Below are 27113 nucleotides of genomic sequence, written 5' to 3'. Positions count from 1 at the left end.
ACTATTTATTATATTATTACATTTAATAAAGGAAAGACAAGAAACACTGCATGTATTATTGAGTAATTGCACTGCCCCTTCCACTTGCCAGCAACACCTCCACCCAACATCCAAGGGAAGTTTTTAGTCTGATCCCAGACAGAGACAAAATAAAAAATATGAAAACAAATTCGATAATTTTTTACGTGAGAGGACAAAAATAAGACTAATTTCATAATTCAATAAAATAAGTAAAGTATATAGTAAAAATGTAGTTATTAAATTTTGAAGTAATATTATACCAGTGTAAGATCACATAAGTAAAGTAAAAAGCTATAAAGATATAGAAACATACAGAGAGAGAAAACAAGAACAAAAAAGATATAGTTGAAAATAGTTTTATTGTGATATATTAATTAGTATGTAGCACATCAATAGAATTTTTAAAAATATTGCTGTATGAGATTATTATAGTAAATGTCGAGTATATTTCATTATGTATATAACACGCAAATACAGATATAGTATGATTAAGTCATTTTCGTTGATTCTAATATAGAGATTTATAACACTTATCTTTAATCGCAGTTATACATTGACGTAAAAAAGTACTAAGAAATTTTAAAAGCGATTTTGCAATGCAGAAGTTTATAAACAAATGAAATATAAGTATACTCTGTATTTAAAATATAATATTCTCATGCTACCCTATTTATTTATTATAATATAGGAATGTTATGAAACATTTTATTCAATATAGAAAAAGAAAAATGGGAAGCTACAATGAAATAAAGAATGAGATTTTTTTTATTAATATAAATATATTCTTTAAAATTATATAATAAAAATATAATTTTCTATATGAAAACAATTCTAAAATTAGTAATTAAGATTTATTTGCATGAGCTGGAAGTGTAATTTTGAAGTATACTTTCGGCATCCTTTGAACATAAATTTATAGATTTACGTGCTGTTTTAATAATGTTTTTGACCTTAAAATACAAAAATTAATTATTATTAATATTATTTAAAATATAATTATTTAAAAGGTACTTATTAAATATTTGTTATTAAATCATTTATGTTAACACTTTTTTAAATTTTAATAAAAAAAATTAAATAAAATATATATTATTACTCAAGCTAGTATTTATTCACCGATATTTTTTACATATAATTAAGAATTATTTAAATGTATTCCATTCATTCGATAATGTTATTTCTATTATTTTACCTAAGCATTGATAATGAAATTGAACGGTGCATATTCATTGTAGCTTTAAATTTATTTGGATATAATTTTGTCGTACGTTTTTAATTATTATTTAATTGTTTGTAAAATATATTGAAGAGATACAATTTATATTATTATATATACATAGGTTAAATCATATAAAAATATTTGTTATTTATTAATTACAATCTCAAAATTTAGAATAGTTACAGATATTAATTAACGAAGAAAATATATTATTTTACTTTTTCTGTGTATTAATATTATATAATTTGATTAATTAAATATACTTAAAAATATGTTCATATATCGAGCTGAGTTCATAATATCATTACAGATATAATGTATAGTTATAAATATATAGGCCGTACTATGCACAAATCCCAGAAAATATCGTTTGTGTATTTATTTTTGTATATATGCGTATATCATAGGAAATTTATTAAATATAAGTATTACAAGTATATTCGTTAATATTTAGAAGTAAATACAATGTAACAAAATACTGTAATATATTATAAATTTGAAAAGATGTACATAGCATGAAGTTCATACGCTGAATTGCCATTCAAAAATATAATATCTTAGCTTGAAATCGAAACGCTGCGACCAGAAACTTTAGCATCTATTTAATAACATCGCTTGTGCTTGAGAGAGCAAAACAATCTGCGATTTCAAATAATATTTATAATACAAAGTAAAAAAGTATTATACTTTAATTTAAAGACTCAGAAAGAACACATTCATTTCTGTTTATTAAAAAAAAGAACTAACTATTTAAAAAATTTTTATTTTATTACTTATGCAAAACTAAAGAAATTATTAATATTGTTATAAAATTGAGATTTTTATTATTATTTTGAAAGTTTTTTATATTTTTTTTGTAACAGGGTATTTTTCTGCATTGTACTATTTAAAACTTAAATAAACAAAAATACATTAGAATTTTTCAAACGGTACATAAAACTTCAATCAATCTTAAAATTTAATAAAACATAAAATGGCAAAAAATTATATTGAAATTAATTTATATTCAAGAGAAATATACAAATAGTTATATTCCATGAAAAAAGGAGAGCAGTAATGGAATAAAACGAGGTAACTGTCATGGTTTTTTTATTACTTAAATTTTTTTTAATATAATTTTTTTTAAAAATAAATTTCATTTTTTTTCGTACTTAAATAGCCTATTATTTTTTTTTTGAAAACGCTTTATTCGTTATTTATTCAGTTATAAGACGAAATTATTAATAAAAAAATTTTAGCTAAAATTTTATTAAAATTTATTCTATTAAAATCTATATTTTTTATGATAATTTAATAGTTATATCTTGAATTTTTATACTTGTTTATCAAGAGATTGGTACAAAGCATCCTATCGCAAGTTAACGTGAATCAAAATAGGCAAGAAATGTATTTGGATATATAAAAATAACACTAATTATTCAATATCCATTGCAATTAAAATATTAATATATATTTACGAGTTATTGAAGATTGAAATCTTTTGTAAATTAAAATAAATTAAAATAATGTTTAAACAAATAAATATATAATTGAAATAAATACAAGAAAATTTATACTTCATAAATTCAGTACAATTTTGTCAACGACTTCTTGACTAAAAATAATATTATTAATAAGTAACATTGTTTATAAAAAATTATATCGTAGCTCACACATTTTATAAATTATAATCTTAATCATTTAATAATATTTGCTTATTTTTTATTCTATAAAAATATTTTTTTTTATTTTTATGATTAATTATTGACGTATTTTTAAAGTATATTAAATTATTTTGTATTTGAAGAATAGATTAGATCGCTTCATAAACATTTTTGCTTCTGAATACTTAACAACTGATTATACTAAAATTTTGATACCATGACTGTATAATAAGATTTATTAAATATTGTATTAAATTTTTATTTTGCATGTTGTTTAGAATATATTTGAAAGTCGCATAAAAATAATTACAATTAATTTATAAAATAATTGAAAAAAATTTGAAGTACAATTGTTTGATTTTAATAAACTTAACGAATATAAACATAATAAATAATATAATTTATTCAATTGCCTTTATTATTCAATTAATCCAAAGAGTTATACTTACTAAACTACTAAAAAATTCAAAATGTTTTTGACTTTCTGAATATCTTTCAAATTGATCCAAATTATCTTCTAATTTTAAAGTTAAAGTATCATAATTTTGAATAATAATTGCCATGATTTGACTTTCTGTAGGGGTAGAAATATTTTCCTTTGTTAACCACTCACTTATTTTTAAAGGAAAATGATTACAAATATCCCGCAAATTTATTAAAGAAGAAGTTAATTTCATAGCACTTTCTTTATGTTCATATATTTCATTATGTGAATATCTAAGAGCTAAAAAAATAAAATAGTTATTTTCAAATATATAATAATACAATCATTGAAATATAATCAACACACATACACACATGAAAAAGTATACTAAAATTTTTGCTAAATTAGATATTATTTAAATGTGAAATAACAATTTAATAATATAATATAATCGATATATATATACTTTAACTATATTCCAATTATTTTAACATTAATTCTATACTAATACTGTAAATTTCGTAATATATAATAGTTTATTAGTATAAATTTTTATGCATAAGGTTAATAACTTACCTAATGCATTTAAATCGATAAATATTGATTTCATTCTAATAATTTCATAAAAAAATTCATCGTAAGTATTAGGAGACAGAAGAAACATATCGCCATAAGTTATGAAGATATTCAATATATTTACAACTTCAGATGCTAATGAAAATATATTAATTTGTTTTATTAAAAAACTTTCATTTGATGATAAAAATTTTAAAAGATTTATGAGAACAGTCCATAACTTCGTCCATTGATAATTTAATCGTACACGACATCGTTTCTGATAACATAATATTCTTAATAGAATTCCAATACACTGGTGATAAAGATCAATTGGAAATTTCTTTATCATATTCGAAGTAATAAATTTTACAATTAAATCTAAAAATTATTAATGATACAATTTATTGCAATTTATAATATATACATATAATAAATAATTAAGACTTACCTAAAAGAGTTGCCGCTAATGGCTGTGATGAGGCTATGGAGTTATTGAATTTTCTTTGCATTGGCATTTTATATAATTGAACACGAAATGCTAGATTATCATCGTGCATTAAACTGTTTGCATATTGGTCTTCAGAAATACAATTTAATATTAAAAAACATAATTTTACATTGTAACTTATTGTTTCTGTTTGTGTATCTTGTATTACTATAGAGCTAATATAAAATATTTTTATTAGATATTTGTAATAGAAAATATTTACAATGCACCCAATGTTTATAAATTGTAAATATTAGGAAATTTTTTTTTAAATTTCAACTTTTTATAATATTTATTTCATAATTTCCTAATATACTTAGGTTTGATTAACTTAAAACGTATCAACTGACCAATAATACATAATAGTAAATTATTATTTTATTGTCTTAAACTGAATGATAGGCATCAAAATTAATGATCATAATAATATAAAAATAATAAACAATGAGTAAGACAATTAAGTGAATAATAAATGATGAATGAAGTAAATGAAAGAATAACTATAGTTTTTTATGTTTTTTATACTTTTCATTAAACTTAATTAATTTTGAATTAATAACAAAAATATATTTTGGCACGTGTACATAGTAAAATAAAATTATCAAAATATTAAATATTATAAGTACAATTACAATTTGTTCTTTATAAACTAGTCTTATTTATGTTTATTAAAATAACAAGATCTATTTTCCAGCTACATTCCATTTACATACATGTTGTATGTATGTTTACACAAACACATACACGCACCCACACAAAATAATAAACTAATATAAGACAGTTTCACTGATATTTGAAAAATCAAAATCATTATTTGCTATCCTAATTTGCTGTATATAGAAACATACAGATTGATATTAATTCAGATGATAGTGATTTATGTGAATGGGAATATCTCTATTGACTTTATAACAATAATATTATCGTGACTTCATATTCATTATTATCTAAGCTCGTGAAGTAGTAAAATAGTAATATTCTAAATATTAAATATTACCTAACTACTCAACAGCCGAAAATGTCGTCCAGGATCGAGCAGTTTAGATCTGTAAATTGTTTTTTGTAAAATTGATCTAATCAGTCAGTTATAAATTGCATTTAATATGATCTATACTTAGTATTAAAGTAATTATTCAAATTATAACTATTATATTAAGCTCTTGAAAGGTGTTTTTATTCAACATGAATTTCAATTCCTCAAATTTATGTAAATTTGTATTGACCAATTTGTATTTGTATTCACCAATTTTCGTTTAAAATAAAATTGAAATAAACTAGACCTGTATATTATTCATTATTGTATAAAAAATATATCTGATTCCATATATAACCAATACGGTTTGTCGGTATGCTAATCGGTAACTTCATTTGGTTAACACAGGTTAATCTACATAAACCAAAGCAATGCATTCGATATTCAATTATATAACAAGATTACGGATTTACTTCTATTGCAGTTTTGAAAAGAGAACAAAATACTATTGTTGTTGATTTTACAATATTCAATTCTTTTGTCTAAAATAACTATAAACTAACTACTAACTTCGCCGTTCCGGCTTGTTTTACCAAGGCCGGTTCGAAGGATACAAATTGATGCCGTTGACAACTCAGAAACCACGGGTGTTGTGTGGTAGCGATGAAAGGTCACAAATGGAAGGGATATTATAATAATACAATATAAATGTGACTGATGAATGTGCTGTTTATTCTGTTATTTATTGATGACAAAGTTGACTAGTATTATTATTATTATTAATTATTGAAATAATTCTTGTAGTGGATTAATGTACACTCATCTATGCAGCGTGATGGTTGAATTTGCGCGCAGAATGGCGCGAAGTGTGATTCGTCGACACTCGCGTTGCTTGGATGAGCACGTGCGTAGTTGAGGTTATGGTTGTAACGGAGCGCAACACATATAGTGTTGTTACGTGATGTATTCGTATCGTAACAAGCGTACCCTGTCTTGATGTTTGCGCACTGCAATAAACTCAGATGGAAGTAAAAGTTTGAAGGGGTTACCTCGTTAAGGATACTGCTGCGTATTGCAGTTGTTATGAGCGTTGAACGATGTATTGCGTAAATTCATAAGCGTCCGACTTTGAACTAAGGTGAGGGTTTCCCGACAAGACGCGCTTTAGCTGGCGCGAACTTGGCGACGTGTTTGAAATCTATTCCGCACTGTTACTCTGGGGATAGCTTCTTCGCCCTTAGTTGCTTGTCGATGATGTCATACTCTGAATCGCAAAGTATGTAATTATTGTAATATTAATATTACTTACGAATACTGCTGGTGTATTGAAATGGGGACCACCTTGTTCTTTCTTCAAGGGGGCTGTCCCTGGACACTTGTCGGAATGCGTCTCTAGCCAATAGGAATTGTAACGATAGCTGTGTTGAACTACGTAAATAGGAAACTGACAGCGTCTTCGGACTCCTATAAGGGAATGTGTCTCCCGCCAATAGGACTTGTAACTATAGTTGTCTTGAACTACGTTAATAGAAGACTTCCACTTGTTAATTTAATAAGTACTGTATTGAGAGTGATGAATCTTGAAAAATGCGCCCCTTAAATACATTTGCTGACCATGAACTCCTTCCCTTATTTTTCGTCCAATCAGAAACTCCTCCCTTACAGAACAAGGGCAGCACCTCTTGTGGCTTCATACTTAATTAAGGGCCTAGTCGTCTCTTGACCTTCATGGTAAGAAGAGCTCTCGTTGCCGCTGACGTATCTGGCGATAGCATGACAACTTGTAAACAGCTGGGGGCGGGGGGATCCGCTCATACATACTGCTTGAAGCAGTTACCGAGTGGAGTGAATACGTACATATTTATGCCAACTGAATGGGGTTTTTCCGTGTTTATTGTATTGTTTTTCCAGATGTTTTATTACACTATTGCTAGATGGTTGCGAGCAAGAAAGTTTTGAAATCTAAACACAAATTTTACGATGTTGTTTTGCCAGATGTTATATTGCATTGAAAAAAGGTCTCGCAATCTCGAACAGAAAGGATTCATTTATTTGCTTATTCTGTACATTACTATCCATTTCCAATGTTAATAATACAAGTGCTAATTAATGTAACGGTGGAAAAATTGTAGATATAGTTTTCAAATCTAATTAAAGAAGAAGATAGTGTTTAAATCATTAGTAATTTTATTAAATGAGAATCAAATTTGAAATAATTAATTTATGTACAATAGTAATTGCAGAGGCTCTAAACGTTTGCAAAACTTGTATGCAACATAAATGATGCAATAGATAACCATTGTGAACTTGAACATAATTAACAAATATAATAACGAATGATACAATATTCAATCGCACGATAATACACTATTTGCCTGTAAATGGTTAATAGTTAATACACTATTGGCCTGTAAATTGTTTAAACCAATAATTATAGTATAACCAATCTGGTATCATACTTGTTAGTATCCGAAAGCAACATATAATATAGTAAAAGAAACAATAGATTAATAAATTTAATATAAAGTAATAAAAAATGGATAGAATAGAGGAATTAACTTGGATCATCTAAAGATAGCGAAAGATACTATATATTCTTGTTTCGTAGTTACATTCTGTACTCTCAAAATAATCATAAAAGTCGACTTGATACATTTGAAGCAGCACACTTAAAACCATTACTAATACCAAAAAATGTTATATTAAAATAAGAAAATACTCTTTATCTAAATATAGATTGTTATTGAAATAGATCGTAGTCAATAAAATAACTACATTAGAAAAAACTTGTTAACTATCACTGACATAAATTTTAGAAGAGTTACAGTACATTCTGTATCATTTAGTTTTTTAAAAGAACTTCTAAACAAATAAAAAATTTAGCTTTTATATAAACTGTTATAAATTTTAATATATTATATATAATCAAACATTAATCAGTAGATTCCATTAAAAAATAATACGTTATTGTTCCTTTAAGCACACTGGCGTAACTATAATATTAATATAGTATTTTCCTCTCCTACCTCTCAACAATTAGTCGATATTATTACATTGACTCTAAAATCGAGAAATATTCATTGATTAATTCTAGATATACACTGTTGATTTTGAAAATTTCAATTAGGATGCTTTTTCAAATATAAATTGTTGAAATACTGATACAGGTTACTGATCCATATGGAATGTACAAAATAATATGGTATTCTATTTATGATCAATAAACGTACTTGATTTTGTTCTAAAGTTGATACAACTGTTACTATATTTATATCGTTTTATCAACTTCTGAAAATAAGGTAACGATATTATAGGTAATTTTTTTTATAAATGTTTAATCATTATAATAGTATCATAGTTTATATTAGTTACACTTGAAATAAGGTAGAAATGATGTTGTTTAATAGCGGCTGACTAACACCACTAAGTAAGTCATATTGAAGATGAAGAATTCATTCATAGGTTTCATACTCTTTATTGTTATGTGTTGTCAAACTGTTCACAAAACGGATAAAAAATAAAGAGTTAACAAACTTTGTAGGCAATCAACTAAAATAATATTATTTTGAGGTGTACTGATGTTAAAAAGAAGAAAATGCCTGGATACCAAAATATCTACGAAGGTTATATAGTATGAGAAAAAAGTGGCTCTAATCATATTTAAAAGTATATTTTATGATTCTTAGAAATTCCAAAATCTATTAATTTTTCAAAGTTATCAATGATAATTATTGATACTAATAAATATATCACGATTTTTGGCATTGAGAGTATAATGAAAGGAAAATATGAATCTACAAAGATATGTAAGAACACACGAGCAAGTATAATTTATATATATAAGTTTCTATAAATTTTGTGTAAGTTTAATGCATGTGAATGAAGATATACTCTTGTTTCTAATATCTATAGAAATATAAAATATGTAAACATTTCACGCGATTGTTAACTTTCACGTAAAATGGCAAGGTAAATCTCATAAATTAAGACATACATTGTTTGAAAAATCTCAACGGCTATCATTTCAAGGAAATTATTCAACGGTCATAAATTCTAAGAAAATTCTACAACGGTCATTGCAGGTTCGTAAAGGCGATACATATGAAATGATACACGTGCACAATCACCTCCATTAATTTTCGCACCACAGTCGTACCCATTGTTTCTAGCGCAATTATCGGCCCTTTGTTGTCAGCTAATAAACCTTCCGCGTGACTATTTAGAACAAGTGCACCAGTACACTTTCCGTTATTCTATTCACCCACAAAGACTAGTCGGTCAACAAACTACTCACCACGATAGAAGGACGACACATCAATTCTCCTATGCCGCACTTAAAAGATGTTGATCATCTTATAATACAATTCATCCACACAGAGCATTCGGGATATGATCAGTTACGACGTGATAGAATATAATGTATACCCTTCTATATATATATATATATATATATATATATATATATATATATATATCAATTATGTAATTGTAAATAAGCCTTAATAAACCATATTTATCGATGAAGCACACACTGTACTTTACAGCCCTTCCACTTAACTCCTTCCCAAGCACTCGCCCGGTCAGACGGTAAATTAATGCTATCGTAACATTGGCAGTTCGAGCCAGGAAATAAAACAGTTTTGAAAATACACGATGACTTAAATATGAAAATGACAATGCAGATTTCTTTCAACTATTTCACTTTTTAATATTGATTATGATGAGTACTCTTAAACTAAGAAAATTTATAATAGTCATTCTATTGCAATGTGAACAAAACGCCCTTATCTCTTATATAAGTTATTTTTATATACATATTTTTTATATTATTAACAATCGCGTACACAAATACACTTGATATTAAAAGGAAAAAATATTTATATTAACATAACAAATTCTCATTCCATTATTTTACAAATTACTTTTATTAATATTTTTAAACAATAAGATATAGCTCAGATTAGTTCAGTGGCCCGTATTTATTTTTCTTTATATTAACATTATATTGGACATATTTATTGATACATTGTATATGTAAAAGTTAGTAATTTCTGTAACATTATAACAATGTATACATTTTTCAGTTTTATAAGTTATAACTTAAATAATATATATATAAAGGTAAAAATTGAATAAAACGTTGGAAGTCATTTAACTGCAAAAATAAAACAAAACATATTTTTATAAAAAGTATTTAAGAAATTAATAGAATATAGTTACTAGAAAGTTTTAAAGTTTTACACAATAGTAATTATCAACAATAGTTACTATACAGTCTTCTTCAATTACTTAAGTTTAATTTCAAGTAATGGAACCCTTTTAAATATAGATTAAATTTTAATTTATTTTCAATTAAGGAGTTTATTAATACAATTTCAATCTTCTGAACAGTGTTTTGTCTGTTAATTAAAAAATGTATAAATGATTATATATTTAGTCACAAATATGTCACTTTTAAATTTGCGGAGATATTAAAAAAGAAAAAAATTGAAATCGCATGTTTAAATGTACTGATTATAAACAGAATATATGTATATTAATTAATATGTGTTTGATAAATTAAAAAATTTATATAATTTAAATTACCAGTATTGAAAAAAAATAGCTAATAAATTAAAAGGCTGGGTAGTAATATCGTTAATTTGAAATCCCATTATTAATTTTTTTGTAGTTAATGTATTATTTAGAACCGATGATGAAGTAGTTTCACTTTGTGTATATGCTAATGTTGTTACAAAATTTCTATTCAAATGGGTTGCCTCATATAATGCAAGTAGTAAAGCGTTATTCTCTCGAATCTGTTGACTCTTAATTTCTTCATCATTTATAAGTCTGTTACCAACTATGCCCGTAAACGAATTCAACCAAGAACTCTGCATATCTGTATACATAAATAACAAGAATAATTAACATTTAAATAATAAAACCGAATGCATTTATACCTGATTTAAGTTGAGTAAATTGTTTACAAAATGTGGATAAAAAACTAGAAATAATTTGTCCATATCCGTTTAATGCAAGTTCATCGTCTAAAATGGATAATTTAACAATAAAAGGATTGACACTTTCATGTTTTCTATAATTAACAAGAAGCGTTAAAATGACAACTATTTGAAATCCATGTTGGGTCCTTGAGTTTGTATCCCTAAGTAACTAATTATAGTTTAATTAATAAATATGACATTGTTTTTTTTTTAATTTTTTTAATTAAACGATTTATATCGATTATGTTAGCTAATTTTAAACTTTATTTTAAACAATTTTAAAGTTTTAATTTTATATTGTTGAAATATTAAATATTTATTTTTACATACTTTTTGAAATGTGTTTATTATAAGTATAAGATAATTATTTTAATTGATGCAATGAAAAACTTGTTAAAAAAATAATTTATATATGTAAAAATTACTTGAATTACATAATGCTACTAAACAAATATATATTTAATCTGTAAGAGTTATGGTGAATTGTTTGATATATACGTAAGACAAATTATTTATACAATATACAAGGATAATTATATATTGTGTCCCAAATAAAAATTCTTATTTATTCACATAATTAACTATATATATTAATTATAATGATCAAAATGTAAAATATTTAAAATCTTATAATTAGTTTAACATTATTCAGTAATTATATATTTTTTAATATCTTATATCTTTTGGTAATTTATTAAATAACCCTATACAAATACTATTAATCACTATAAAATTAAGGATTCATACAAAAGTAAGTTTTTTTCACAATATCACTCTATATAAAATTTTTATCAACTTAGGTTTTTTACATTTAAGTTAGAAATCAATTTCTCAGTGCTGTGATTCCTTATTTATTTGAATATTATTCTGTAAATAAATAAGACCAATATATGAATGTTCAGAATTAGAGCACTTTCCAAGACTCTGGCTCTTGGAATTTTATAACGCTTCTAGCCCTCGAATTTTTGTAAGCATTTAATTCCGAGGATTCTCGAATATTCTAAAGCTTTAGTTTCGAACGTCCTACAATGTTTATTTGGTTTGCAACGTCGGTTGGAATTCTCTAACTTTCTAAAGTTTTGCTTTCTCGGAGTTCTCGATTCTTCTAAAGAGATTTACTCTTGAATGTCCTGCAATGTTTTCCCAACACCTGTTCATTGTTACCAGCTAACTGAACTGTCGCGTGTCACGAAACATGGCCTGGCTTAGCAGGATCGCCATGGAACAGTCGCTCTCTCTCACGAGAGCCGCCACCTAATGAACACGCCTTCAGCTTCGTGTGCGTATTCAACAAGTTACTATCAGAGCTATCACAAAGGAAATACGTTGGCAAACTGTGCAAGCATTAAAGTAGCTCACCGACCAGAAAATGAAATGGAAGAAGGAATCAACAGCAGTACAATACACTATAATTATCTTTGTGAGCCATTCAAGTGAGATAGTAACCAGATAGTCACTGCATTCTGTATCAAAATCAAAAAGAGGATATACATTGAAAATGTAAATATTATTGTATAGTCTAATCTCTTCTATCTTTTAATTTTTAAAAATATTCGTTATCTGTAACCGTTTTGAATAGCCTACGATTTTTTAATTGTTTTTTGTTTATTTTACAAAAAAACATTACTATCGTTATAATTTTACATGTTAATTTGTTTAAAAGTATAGTAATACTATAAGTCGCGATATAATATAAAATCACACATTTATTTTATCAACATTTCATTCGCAAAACATCTACAACATATAACGTTTATTTTGACAAAAAGTAAGGATATACCTTCTCCATATATGTAATGACTATCATAAAAATTAAAAAAAAAATTATGTAGAATAAATAAAATTTAGATTTTTTACAGATTAATAGCTAAATGAACATAATTAAGATAACTACTTTTTCCAAATGTACCGATTATATACTAAGTTATACATACATTGTGTTCAAGATTCATAGAATCTCTCGAATATTATCATATGGGGAAAAATCCCAACAGCTATCATTTCAAGGATATTATTCAACGGTCATAGCTTGTAACGGTGGTTGGAGATTCGGAAAATTCGTACATTTGAAATGATACACGTGCATAATCAATTCTATTATTCTTCTCACTACAGTGCGCCAATTGCTTCTAGCTCAATGATCGGCCCTTTGTTGTCAGTTAATAAAGATGCCGCGTGGCTATTATAAACATGGCAAACCTATACTCTTATACTTAATTATTTCCAGTCCTTACAAGACTAGCATGACGCTATTTGTTCGAGAATGTGAGAGCCTTTCAAAAGTGTAAGACATGAAATTAATCAAGTCGTAAAACATCTCCGAAATAGTCTGTTCGAGATTGCGAGAACATTTTTTCTTTTTGTCAGTGCAATAAAACATCTGGCAAATAACATCGTAAAATTTGTATTTGGATTTCAAAGCTTCGCTTGCTCAAAATTCTCACTCATTAGTGTCATAAAAAATCTGGAAAAACAATACCATAAACACGGGAAAACCTATAGTTTTGACATCTGCATTTTCGTTCCGCTCGGCAACTACATCAAGCATTACTGCAAGCGGACCTTCCTTCCCCTTCCCGCTGTCAACAAGTTGCAATGCTGTCACCAGATGTGTCAGCGATGCCCCCCTTTCCGCTGCCCGCATGCTGTGGCATGCAGCAGCAGCAACAAGAGATCTGCTCATCATGAAGACCCATAGGCGACTAGGCCCTTAATTAACTCCAAAGCCAAAAGAGGCATTGACCTCGCACTATAAGGGAGGAGTCTCTGATTGGACAGAAAATAAGGGAAGGGGTTCACGTCAAATTCATGGTCAGCAAATGTATTTAAGGGGCGCAATTTTCAATACTTATTTACTCTTGATACTTAACTCTCTTAATACTTATCATTCGTGATATTTTAACTATCTTGATATTTACTCTTGATAGTTTTTTCTTTAGTAGTATTTTCGTGATATTACTCCTTTTCGAAGTGTCTCTCAGTTTTTTGATATCTATTGCTTATTAGTATTTTTTATATCTCTCCTTTAGTAATACTCTTTCAATATAGAACACCCTTGAGACATTTCATACTCGGTTAAGTTTAGTGAAAGTCCATTTAGCGCTGTTTCGGGAATGACTTACACTTCTTCGGATTGTCCATTATCACTGTTACTGGAACAGTAGTTACTGCCCCGGAAGAACCACGACATAAACCCGTATGTCCACTAACGCAGTTCAAGAAACTGTAGTTACCTGTTCCAAGGGAGCCACGACAATCCGCCTATCAGAGTCCGAAGACGAGTCAACGATTAGTGTTTGTAAGTAGTCTCTACTACAATAAATATATATATATATATAGATTGAGATTCTGAGTATTACAAAGCACTAAGAACGAGGAAGCTACTCTTAATACGACAGTGCGGAATAAATTCCAGTACGCGTCGTCAAGTTTCGCGCCCGCCAGGGGCGTCTCATTTTAGCAACCCTCACCTTAGTTCAATCGGAAGCTTAAGAAAGTAAGCAAAACACAACGCAAGTGTAGGCAATCCAGTTTCGCGCCACTTGCGATATCTTTCAATCATAAAGCTGCATTCATAACCTCAACCACACACGTGCTCGTTCAAAAGGCGCTAGTGTCGACGAACGAAACTTCGCGCCATTCGCCATTCGTATTCAACAATCAAGCTGCATAGATTATTGTATAGTTGTCTCCGCAACACATCACTTCAATCCAAGAATTAGTTCTACAGGTAATAATAGTAATACTAGTCAACCTTGTCATTAATAAATAACAGAATAAAAAGCATATACTTCAGCCATATCTTTATTGTATTATTATAATATCCCTTCCACTTGTGACCTGTCATCCCTACCACACAACACTCGTGGTCTCTGAGTTATCAACGGCATCAAATTGTAACCGTCCAACCGGCCTTGATAAAACAAATCGGAACGACGAGTTGCATTTTGTACAAACCGTATCTTTGTAATTAAACGTAAGATACATTCAACACATCAATAATGTAATTGTAAATAAAATATATTAAACCATATTTATGGAAAAAGAACTCATTGTATTTCTTCAGCCCTTCCACTTAACCCCTCCCGAAGTATTTTCTAGGGCGAACGGCAAATAAAAGCTATCGAAATATTGGCAGTTCGAGCCAGGAAAGCAATACTTTCGAACACATTGTATTATTCTTTGCACGAACTACCTTATAAGATATTATTTAGGTTATTTTGATAACTATTTAGAATCATATAGATATTATTTTTATGAAAGTAAAATATTTACAATTATTATTTTTGTTAATTATAGTTATTCCTTTTATAACACTTTTTTATAAAACTTTGTGATAGTATTTTTCTTCTTAGTATATTTCAAAGTAGATTTCTAATTTATTTAATTATGATAAAATTCGATATAAATCGTTTATTTTATATATAAAATAAAATTGATGGATCTTACCTCGATTAATAACTCAAAAATATTACTGCTCATTATATAATACAATAATACATTTTGATTTATATTATCTAATCCAGTAGCAATTATTATAAAAAGATTTACACATATATTTTTTAAATTTGATGGATATTCACCTAAAGTTTTATTCAATTTAAAAACAGAGGATAAAATATTTTAAATAATATTTTACAATTTAATTCTTATGAAAAATGTGTATAAATAATATGAAAAATTAAATCAATAAATTGACAGAAAAGCTTTTAATAAAAATCATTTTTTTTTGCTGAAAATTTTTTTTAATTTAGCTTTTTTATTTTTATATCGTGAACAATAATCACTGAATAGTAATTTTAAATTGATCTTAGAAAATAGATTTTAAATTTAAATAGATCTTTAAAAAATGTACACATTAAAAGACAAGAATTTTCAGTTGTTAAATTATACGTTATTATATGAAAAATACTTAAATTGTAAAATAATATAAAACCTAAAATGCAAAGATATAAGATTATATATACAAATCAGAAAATACAAATTAGGTACATTTGAGGGATTCAAACAAATTTACAATTACACAGCATTTTTAATTGCTGATATTTATTATGAATTCTATATACTTAATAATTACGTATCTTTGTTAATCGATTATGATCTTACCTGTTAAAAATATATTAGTATTTTGTAAAAACGTATTCATTTTTTCTTCAATATTTTCATATCCAAATGTCATATCTAAAAAATCAATTGCTTCATTTTCATTATGGTTAGCTCTTTTGTACAATGAAAATAAAAGTATTGATAGAGTTTGTACGGAGTACACAATTCTATATACATTTTCATCACATAAGGCATCAATGCAATGTGAAACCAATAAATTAATGTTTTTCTTACATTGAATTAGAGATTCTTTGTTCAACTGTTTAATTTTATTTTCAATATAAGATACCTTAAAAAATAGTATGATCTATTAAAATTCTCTTAAAATAATATCAATTCTATGCATAAAAATGAATTGATTCAATATGACAGTCTTAATAGGTCTCCCAAAATTGATTAATTTATAATTCAGTTATATTTCTACAAAAACATAAGATATTTTTAATTAATAAAGATACTAAAGGGTTTAAAATATGAAATACTATGAACATAAATTTGGTTTATTTCTTTCCAAAGCTATTGTTAAAATTTTCGTTTCGTATTATAATACGTCTGTGCGACAGTTATTATAAAAAATAAGATATGATTTTATAGGAATATTATAATTTTATAATATTCTTTTCATTATTTAAACAAGAATAACTAAGTAATACATAATTTATAGCAATTCCAACAACTATGAACCTATCATTTATTCTTCAGCGTCTAATTCAATATGCTTTTCTGAATATTTTTGAACATATTTTAAGTATTTAGTAAATTAAAAATAAAAAGAGAATAATCTTTAGTAAAAATTATGGAAATTTCAAATGACAATTTAAAAAAATTGTTAAACAGATTTAAAATCCATAAAAAGTTTTAAATAAAATAGAATTCCAAATATAATCGACAAAAATTTAGTGTAACAAAATTGGTACTGAAATAACTAAACGCAAGTTGATGAATACCATGTGATATTAATAAAAATTTTGAATAATGACGATTGCTTATATGATAAAGTAGACAATCCAGAACACAGTATTTGACAAAATTTAAAATACATTTATATATAATGTAAACTCAAATTAAAATAAAAATAGTATTTTTATGATATTCACTTTAGATCTTGTATAAGAGTTTCCAAAATCATTGAAATTTGAAGAGCTTAAGTATACTCAAAACTCATTTAATTGAACTGAGACAGCTCAGTTTTTCCAGAATCAAATTTAGAGGATTATATGAAGTCCTTTATTTGTACGATTAAAGTTAAAAACAACAAAATAGTTTATTGTACTTAAATTCGGTGTTTAATAGCTCTTGCTTTTTTAAACTTTTTTCTGGTAACATTCATACAATAATATTTAAATTTTAAGTACCAATTCAATTGTAAAAATAATCATAAACATAATTTTTAATTATAAATAAATTTTGCAAGAGCAATTTTAAGATACATTATTCAAATATATTTCGAAATGATTCAATTCATATTCTAGTTTATATTTTTTATTATCATGAATTATTTATATAATAAGTAGTATATCATTCGGAAATAGTATTTATACTAATTAAAATGTAAATTTTTAATTTATTTAATCCACACTTGGATATATGCATACATATAAATTCAAATATTTGAAAAACTAAACTTTGAAATGATATGGCTTTAAGTTTTTATTTTCAATAAATAAATAATACAATCATATCAAAATATATGATCTGAAAAAAAAAATCCTACAATGCTGACTAGCACTCAAAGTAAGTACATCTGCAATAAATATCTTATAGATAATTCTATTTAATATATAGTCTTGTATTTTATTTTTGATTTAGGAAAATATGAAAATGGATCAAGTAGAAATAATTAAGTACTATACTATCTTATATCCTGTTTATATAAGTCTAATATTTGAATAAGTATTTTGTAATTATATTAGTTTTATAATTTATAATTTCCTAATTATATTCGTAAATACATATTTTTATACATAGCTATGTCATCTAAAATATTTAAAAATATAAGCAAATGAATAAATGGTAATGTTATAACAATCATGCTGTACCTAATTAAATTAATGACACTATCCAATTATATATTTTTCATTATAATTGTGATTAATATTTCATCTATTTTTACAATTAATTTGAATTATAAAAAAATATTTAATAATAATATTAGTATAAAATAATTTTAATAAAAACAATAAAAACTTACTACAGGTTCTGTAAGAGATAATTCATTCCAAAAGTTGAAATTAGTTATAGTAATGTCATCTCCTCTAAATATCTTTTCATACATAGTTATAAATTCTACTTTATTTTCTTTCTTACTTTCAGATTCACTTGGATACATTAAATTCATTTCTACACCATAATGTTAATATGCTTATTAATCAAAACATATATTTTTAAACATTAAATAACAGTTTTTTGTATTAATATCATACTTGATGTTAAATATGATGAATTGTTTATATACAATGTTGTTAGGAATTAATATAAAAAATTGAACCTATATATGATTACTATAAAAATGCATTATAATAATTTATATAAATGAATTAATTTCTATAGAATTTGCATATTTCAATTTTTCTTCTTAAAAGGTTAAATTTATTTTAATCAACTGAATATTCGAATACATCGTTTGACTACATCCATATAAAATTGGTTTAACGTAAATATATTATTTAGCCATATCACTTTTCTCTAAAACATACTTATAAATGTAATATATTACTATATTATACTAACTACAAAATTTATTAACCTAACATTCTACACTGCGAATATCTATGAAAAATAGAATAATAAAATAAATAAAAAATTAGAAAAGAGATTTTAAATTTTAGAACACATATATGAAATATTTTAAATACTCCATAACAAAAGTCAATAAAAATATAAAAAATTTAATTAATCTTCAAACACATAATAATTAACAATTAATATAATATACATTTTTGTTGTTTAAAAAAATTAATCAATAGGATATACTTTTACAATATGTAAAAAATTATAACAAAAAGAAGTAATTTTGTATTTCAGGAAATTTTTTTGTCCCTAACTGTATAAAGCATAAATTATTTTTAAAAATATTAAATTATAAAATTCTTAATAATATAAATTAAGAATATAAAATTATTAATATTTTTTAATAATGAATTTCACAAATTGATATACGTTTAAAGAAAATTTCTAAACTATAATTTACTCTTTACTTGAAGAAATATTTGAAAAGAAATTTAGTTTTAACATTGTTTCCTTTAATTGTTTGAAAATAGTAATAAACATTATATATGAATTGTAAAATATTACACACTTAAAAAGATAAGTATTTGTTAGTATAAAAATAAGTTTTGAAATGTTTAAATTCTAATTATTAAAAAGAATTTAATACCAAATGATTATAACAAAACATTCAGTGGAATTAAAATTAATATTTATATCTAAAGTTATATATTAAAAAAATTACGTGCAATTTATTTATATATTATATATTAAATTTATGCTGAATAATATAAATATATTAATAAATACAATTTTATATTTTATAGCTAAAATTATAATAATAATTTTTAATCAATTATTTATTGTACTTTATTCTAAGTTCATTTATTCGTACATATACCTAGAAATTGCATTATTTTTTAGTTTGCTTTTGTAAAGATTTATGAAAACAAATTTATGAAATAGTTTTTAAAATATAGTACAAAATATATTTTTATATTTATTTTCAAATATATCAAATTTAAAGTGAATTCTATTTTATAATAATCATATATTCAAATTAACAAGATGTTTAATCGATTAATAAATAATAAGTACATTTTATTTTATAAAATCAATTAACATTTATAAAATAAACATAAACATTTATAAAATGAAGTAACATTTTATAAAATAATAATTATGCACTATTAAAGTAAATTTTAATTTATCTTGATACTTTTTTTTACGTATAAAGTTGTGTCCTTATTACTACATGCGCACTAGAGGTCATAACTCATTGGTGATTGTATGTATTTTGAATAATGTAATATAATATACATATTCGGTTATTAAATAAATAAATGTATCATTGTTATATAATTATAGATACATAAAAATAATTTAATTTTTTTTTAACTAAAAGAAACTTTAATCTTACATGATCATTATTACAAATCAGAATTGAAGTACATTGAAAAAGTGTAATGAATGTGTAAAACATAAAAAAATTATGTTTGGATAAAAATTTAAATAAAATCTATCTAAATAGCGATTCATTATTTTTCGGTGTATCAGATGTTAGACAAATATTTTTAAGTATAGTTGACAAAAGCGTTGCATCAAATAATTAGATATGAATTTTCCAAATGTTTACTATTTTTATTACATTTATACTTTATAAATTTAATTTAATTATTTATTTATTAAAGATTATTAAATATTATATTTAATAAATACTAAATTTTTATTAAATAAATAGTGAATGTATTTGTTCGAGAATGCGAGAACGTTTTCTTGCCACGATTTCCCACGGTCGCTGGACAGTCGAGATGGTCAATACATCTGGAAAACTCCAGCGAATATTTAGCTTCTTTATACTTGCTTATCTAAAAACGTGCTCATTCTTTTCCGGTGCAGTAAAAATTAATATGTTGTTTACTGTTAAGAAGACGTAGATTCTGATAGAGTATCAGATATACTTAAAAATACCGAGTATTTACATTTCCTAAAATTCGCTGCAACCCAAAACCTCGCACGTGCGACAACAAGCAATAGGCGTACGTGCACACACGGCTTTTTAAGACAATGCTTGCTTTGTTGTTAACTATGCCGCATCTAGTCGATTGCATTGGAAGATCGACCACGCCCAAGAGGACCCTTCGTCTAGCCGAGTCCCAGAGAAGGGAGAGGCGACCAAAGAGAGGTGACCAATAGTAAAACCTCCCCACTTTCCGACACTTTCCCGATTAGCATATCGGGACTGAGCCCGGAAGGTAGTGGAAATGAAGGCGTGCATAATATATTGTGCTGTCCAAGGTCAACCGCTGATTGGATAATTAAAAGAAGAAGGGATCCCAAGTGGAACTGGGTCAGTGAACTATTTAAGACGGGCAATGTAATGTACCACTACTTATTCTTATTCTTATTCTTATTCAATTCCTATTCGCCACTTGATTGAATGGATAAGTCACGACTTACTCTCACGGAGGAGGACCAGAGAGATAAGTCGTTCAGCTGGGTCTAGTAAAAGTTCTTTCTACGACTGGGAATCAATATATAGTTAAAATTGATCTCATCAAAATTAGATTGCATAGGACAGGCCTTTGTAATCTCACTTGGAGACAAGAAAGGAACTTAAGAACTATAATTATTGAAAGGGAACTTCACATCAAGCCAACGAAGAGAGACTGGAAAATTCACAATACACTGCAAGTAAGTCCTTACCGCTAGTATTGTGAAAGAATCACGTTACACTGAAAGTAAGTCCTTACCGCTAGTATTGTGGAAGAATCATGCTACATTGCAAGTAAGTCATTACTGCTAGTACTGATTTTATATCTCTCGGGTTTACTCTGAATACGGACGGCTGAAATCCGATTAATGAAGCTTCCCAAACATACTCTAAAAAACAAGACCAGCAATAGACACCACACAGTGGCTTTTCATTTCCTCCAACAAACAGCTATTCGCACCACACTGTAACGGCACATCTGATGAACTGATCGTTGTTGACGCCACAGGCGGCGCGCAGCTTCGCATAACCTCTAATCTTAGGTTTTTACACGACCCATTATTTAGAGGCAACTACACACGTGTTAAGTTACAACACAATAAGATTGTAGTGTTTGATCAAAGCACTACAACGATCATAACCTAAAATAGTGATAATATTCAATAGATTATAACATATTTATTTTTATAGTAAATCATAATCTCACCGGCATATGCAGAGAATGAGAAATTGATTATCTTCTAGTTTTCCAATAAAGGGATATATCTCAAGCCACAAGAGTATTAAGAAATATAAGGGTCATTTGTAATTTCACCATGGTTAATGATGCCAACTTGGAAATAAAGTAAAATAAATGGAATAAACAACAATAATAAAGATATGTGTTAATTATTTAATCGGTGCATTAACCCTTTACTTACCCAGTAATCCCATACGTGAAGTGGTTTTTTTGTTCTAAGCTGATTTTGCACTTTTGGCTGACAAGTCAGATTTATGGAATTATTTTTTGAACAGTATTTATTGTACTTAGAAAATGCATCTTTTTGGGTTTAATTATTATAAATTAAATTTTTTAAATTATGACAACAGGAAGAATCATTCTTATCAAAATACAATCAGTTTAAATATATATTATTTAAAAAATCTTTATTCATATAAATAAAGAAGGCTCTGAATATTTACCTGCTTATGATATATAACATTTTTATAAGATATTTTTTCATTCCGCCTTTGCTTTCTAATATTTGTATAAAAGTATTTATTGTATATCACGTAGTTAGTAAGCTATTAACTTTAGTATTATATAAAATAAAAATAATTTTTTTAATAAGTTTTTGCTAATGGTATAGAATATTTAATTCTCTAATAATTTATTTTCTAATCCAAATTATTTATAATATTTATAATTGTCTGGGATCAGACTAAAAGCCTCCCTGAGATGATGTGTGGAGGCTTGTTAGCAAGTGGAATGAACAATGCAATAATTCAACGCTGTCTTTGAATGTAGTGGTTTTCCTTTTATTGAATATAATAATATAATAAATAGTCAGTGGTCTATTGAGGTAGGATTGAATGTATGATACAATGAATAGGTGAGAGTGTCTTCAATTAATATGAGCGACAAGAATCATGTAAGTGAATTCTTGATGGCTTGCTGCTTGATTCTCCTACTCGTAGTTATGAACTCGCAGTGGTAGTGGGAGATTCACACAGATGAGGGGCAGTGATAGAGCCGCCCTTGCCGCTGTCGATGAGAGCTGTAATGGCTTGAGTGGGGAGTGCCTGTATGACGTCACTGATGCGGGGCAATGATGATGCCGTAACGAGTGTCGCACTGTTGTCGCATTGCCGCTACCGATAGGAGCTGTAGAGGCCTGTGTGGGGGCGTCAGTGTAACGTCAGTGATGAGGGGCAATGATGCCGTTGTCTAGCAACTTGCACGCTGTAGTGGTTTAGTGTAGGGCGGCTGAGTGACGTCACTGATGAGGAACGGTGATGATGTCGTTGTCTAGCGACTTGCACGCTGTAATGGTTTAGTGGAAGGAGGATATCCGTGTCGCGTTACTGCTTGACGTGTGGGAGTAGTCCTCGGACCGTGAGCCGCTTATTAGTATTGCTGCTTACTTAGTTGACGGAGCCGTCTATTAGTGATTCGTAAGAACATGTGTAATAGCGTAACTTACGTGTGTGGAGTCGATCTCAGTGTATTGATAGCACGTAAGAACTGTAACTTACGTGTGTTGAGGTCGATCCGTGTAGTGACGTTAGAAGGCCGTGAGCTTGACTTCCGTTGAATGTAGTCGATCTGTATAAATTGGAGTCGATCTCTGTGCTGGTAGTAAGCCGAATGTGCTTGCTTACGTATGAGTTGGAGTCGACTTGTAGGGCGGCGATCCGATCTTGATGACTGCTTGATTGAACTAGTAAGAGAGCGAGAGCGTCAAGCGCGTCTCCTTAAATATTATAGTACAGGATTGCGATTCCAGTGAATTCTATATTACTCTTGTCATGCTGATAGTTAGAGCAACGTCACTAGAATCTAGCCTTGGAGAGTAAGGAATTGTAATGTAATTTCGACTATTTGAGTATTGAAATTTCCCGATTTCGTAGAATCGTGTTTATGACTTGGCGCGCAATATTTTGACCTAAGCAGGTGTCTTTACCTCTCCCACTTTGTTAACCGCGTGAAATGCCGCAATCCGTAACAATAATTCTATATTTTATAATTCTTGTCATAGCATTGGTTACTTTCCATTTTATATGTAAATATTATTTTAGTATATGTTAATGTTATAATACATTTGTATACATTAATAATAAAGATATAATATATAATATAAAGTACTAGTTTTTGTACACTATAAATTATTTTTATTTTGAATTATATTTCCATGTACATCTTATTTGTATTCTTATACTTTTTTTAAAGAAATTAAAAAATACATTTTTTTTAATAAACATTCGTAGATTTACAAGATTGTTATTTTTGTCCATAATAACTTTGTATTCTGGAGGAACAGAATAATATTATATGCGTATGAAATTACAGTTTTTAATTGTTACTTTGTAGATGTTGTGCAAATACAATATTATTAAACTGAACTATGATTAGTTATTTATATATTTGGCAAATTAAGATTTTGAGGCCATACAAGAATAACAAATAATCTTTAAAATATGTAATTTTTCCGTACTATCCTATGTGTTTTGAAAAATGCATGATTACTTTGAAGGTTGATTTTATAATTTAGTTATTATATATTATTTCAATTTTTTGTTTTCGAAAGTAAAAATATTATAAATTTAAGGTTTTTGCGAATTAAAGAAATTAGTATACGCAAAGTAGATTAAAAAATAAAATATTTGGAAAATCATGGTTTATTAATAATAAATATTCAATGATGCACTATGTTTAATTTTAAATTTATAAAATATCAATTTTTATTCAAAATTATATGTATTTAATAAAAAATGATTAATAAATTAAATAATTCACTAAATTAATGATTTACTAGATGTACATTTTTAATATATATGATGAATGAATGTAAATACATAAAATAGTTAAAATATAAATTGCTTGTGTAAAGATTATTACCCAATATTATTTTAGCCTATTCTTGCTTAGTGAAAATATACAATTGAAACTGTATATAAGTGAGTATGATTATGTATAAGCATTTGTGAGAAATTATATGAGTATGTTTTTTTATTAGTATATAGCAACATATATATGTGTGTAAGCATATAATATTAAAATATATGTTATGTTATAGAATATGAATCAAATATAGTATCATATTTGCTTTGTCTTATTTGCAGTGCGTGCAATAACAGACGCACACATTCTTTCTGCCTCTCACTCTATTTTTCTTGAAAATGTACCTTTTTTCTATTTTCCTTTATTTTAAATTCTATATTATCTTCATTTCCTATATTCATAAATATAACTTCTTTTAATTTCTAATATTCACATGCTATATAAATTCCTATACATATTCTGTTCTACGTGTTCCTCCATTATGTAATTAATTCATAATTCAAGAGAAGATTTGCGAAGAGGATGCGATGAGTGTAACATCACTTCTGATCGTTCAAGTTGATCAATGAATTCCACTAATTGTTTTTATTATATTTATATAACCAAATTATATCTTGGAATATATATAAGTAGAAGTTCCTGTTCCTCTATCACACTCGTGACTTCAGTTCGTGCTCTTGTGTCTTCGTTAAGATTTGTGTAACTGCAATCATTTTAACCATATCGTAAAATATCCACAATTATAGAATTAAATTAATAAATATTATAAAGTATTTAAATTTGTGCAATCTTGTCAATACCCTTATCTGATCATGAACGCAGTGTAGGCTGCAACAAGAAAGATCATGAACATATATATATATATATATATATATATATATATATATAATATAATTGTAAACTTAAATTTTTATCATTAACAAATATAAATATATAAAAACATTGCATAAAGAAAAAAAAAACAATGTATCAAAATTAATATGGAGCAATAAAATAAATACAAAATCTTAGTTGATAAAGATCTAAAGAATTTATGTAATAGTATAAAACTAGATCAGAAATTCCATCTGATGAATTGTTTTTGTTGTTCATTTTTATTCCGTTGAAAGATGCGTATATTAATCAGATTTTAATTCTCTATACCATTAACTATATTTTGCTAAGACTTTTGTACATATTCATCACAGCTCCATAGTGTATGGCATTGTGACTAGGACTTTAGTGCTCGAAAATATTTGTACATTTCAGATAGTTAACTTCAACGTTCTTAAATACTTATATATACAATTGTACTAATATATATACAACAATTTTAAAGCTAGAAATAAAATAATTTGTAAGTATATAATTAGTAAAATGAATGCTAATATAGATTTCATTATTTATATATGTTCGGAATTGAAGCATTTTTTTCAACACCTGCGGTTCTCGGAAATTTCATAAGCGTTCTTCCTCGAATTTTGTAAATATTTAACACGCAGATTTCTCGAATAGCCCAAAACTTAGATTCTCGAACGTTCTGCAAGCCTACCTAGTCTCCGTATAGCAGCACCTAAACATTATTGCCAGATAGTTTTAGCTTCGCGTGGATACATAAAGAAGCGCGCATCAAGGTTCCAGACAGTTATTCCTCCGAGTCAGTTACTCGTCCTAGCCAGTCATCTACGCTTCAGTCACGATATCGAACTGGAGACTACATCCGAGATCTCGTCACACGCTCACGCTCGCTCAGTGCAGCCATTACAAGGAACACAGTTCAATTCTCCAGTGCGCAATGGTTAACAACCAGTCAAGGTTGCTGACTGTAGTACAAGGAAATAGTCGACTACAAGAAGTCTGGTATCGGGCCCTCCTTCACATGAAGGTATATCAGTAGTCTCTATTGAGGGTTACTACCACCTAATTAATCCCATACTCCCTTTATGAGTAATGCCGGCTCTTCCTGCTAACCTTTACA

General features: G+C 26.8%; 1 protein-coding gene across 1 annotated transcript; it reads right to left on the bottom strand.

Moving 5' to 3' along the window:
- Positions 1–854: 854 nt before the first annotated feature.
- LOC105360733 (UPF0668 protein C10orf76 homolog) lies at positions 855–18761 on the bottom strand. The gene is made up of 9 exons (XM_011497724.1): positions 18607–18761; positions 16416–16704; positions 15759–15892; positions 11268–11478; positions 10912–11206; positions 4314–4528; positions 3884–4243; positions 3333–3607; positions 855–971 (listed from the first exon to the last, which is right to left on the bottom strand). Exons 1-9 carry the CDS (start codon positions 18751–18753, stop codon positions 873–875), a joined length of 2025 nt encoding a protein of 674 aa, XP_011496026.1. The 5' UTR covers positions 18754–18761; the 3' UTR covers positions 855–872.
- Between the last annotated feature and the right edge of the window lie 8352 nt (positions 18762–27113).

The sequence above is a fragment of the Ceratosolen solmsi genome, unplaced genomic scaffold (genome assembly GCF_000503995.2).
Source record: "Ceratosolen solmsi marchali unplaced genomic scaffold, CerSol_1.0 scaffold47, whole genome shotgun sequence".
NCBI lineage: Eukaryota > Metazoa > Arthropoda > Insecta > Hymenoptera > Agaonidae > Ceratosolen > Ceratosolen solmsi.
Note: the sequence above shows the minus strand (reverse complement) of the source record. Positions and strands in the feature narration are given on the sequence as shown.

What these genes read in the sequence shown, in the direction of transcription:
- LOC105360733 (XM_011497724.1), bottom strand. Translation starts at nt 18,753, where the DNA reads ATGAATTTAATGTATCCAAGTGAATCTGAAAGTAAGAAAGAAAATAAA. An exon ending in TTTTTGAGTTATTAATCGAG is followed by an intron (nt 11,479 to 15,758) that starts GTAAGATCCATC and finishes AACTATAATTAG; the next exon opens with TTACTTAGGGATACAAACTC. An exon ending in ATTAGCGGCAACTCTTTTAG is followed by an intron (nt 4,244 to 4,313) that starts GTAAGTCTTAAT and finishes AATAATTTTTAG; the next exon opens with ATTTAATTGTAAAATTTATT.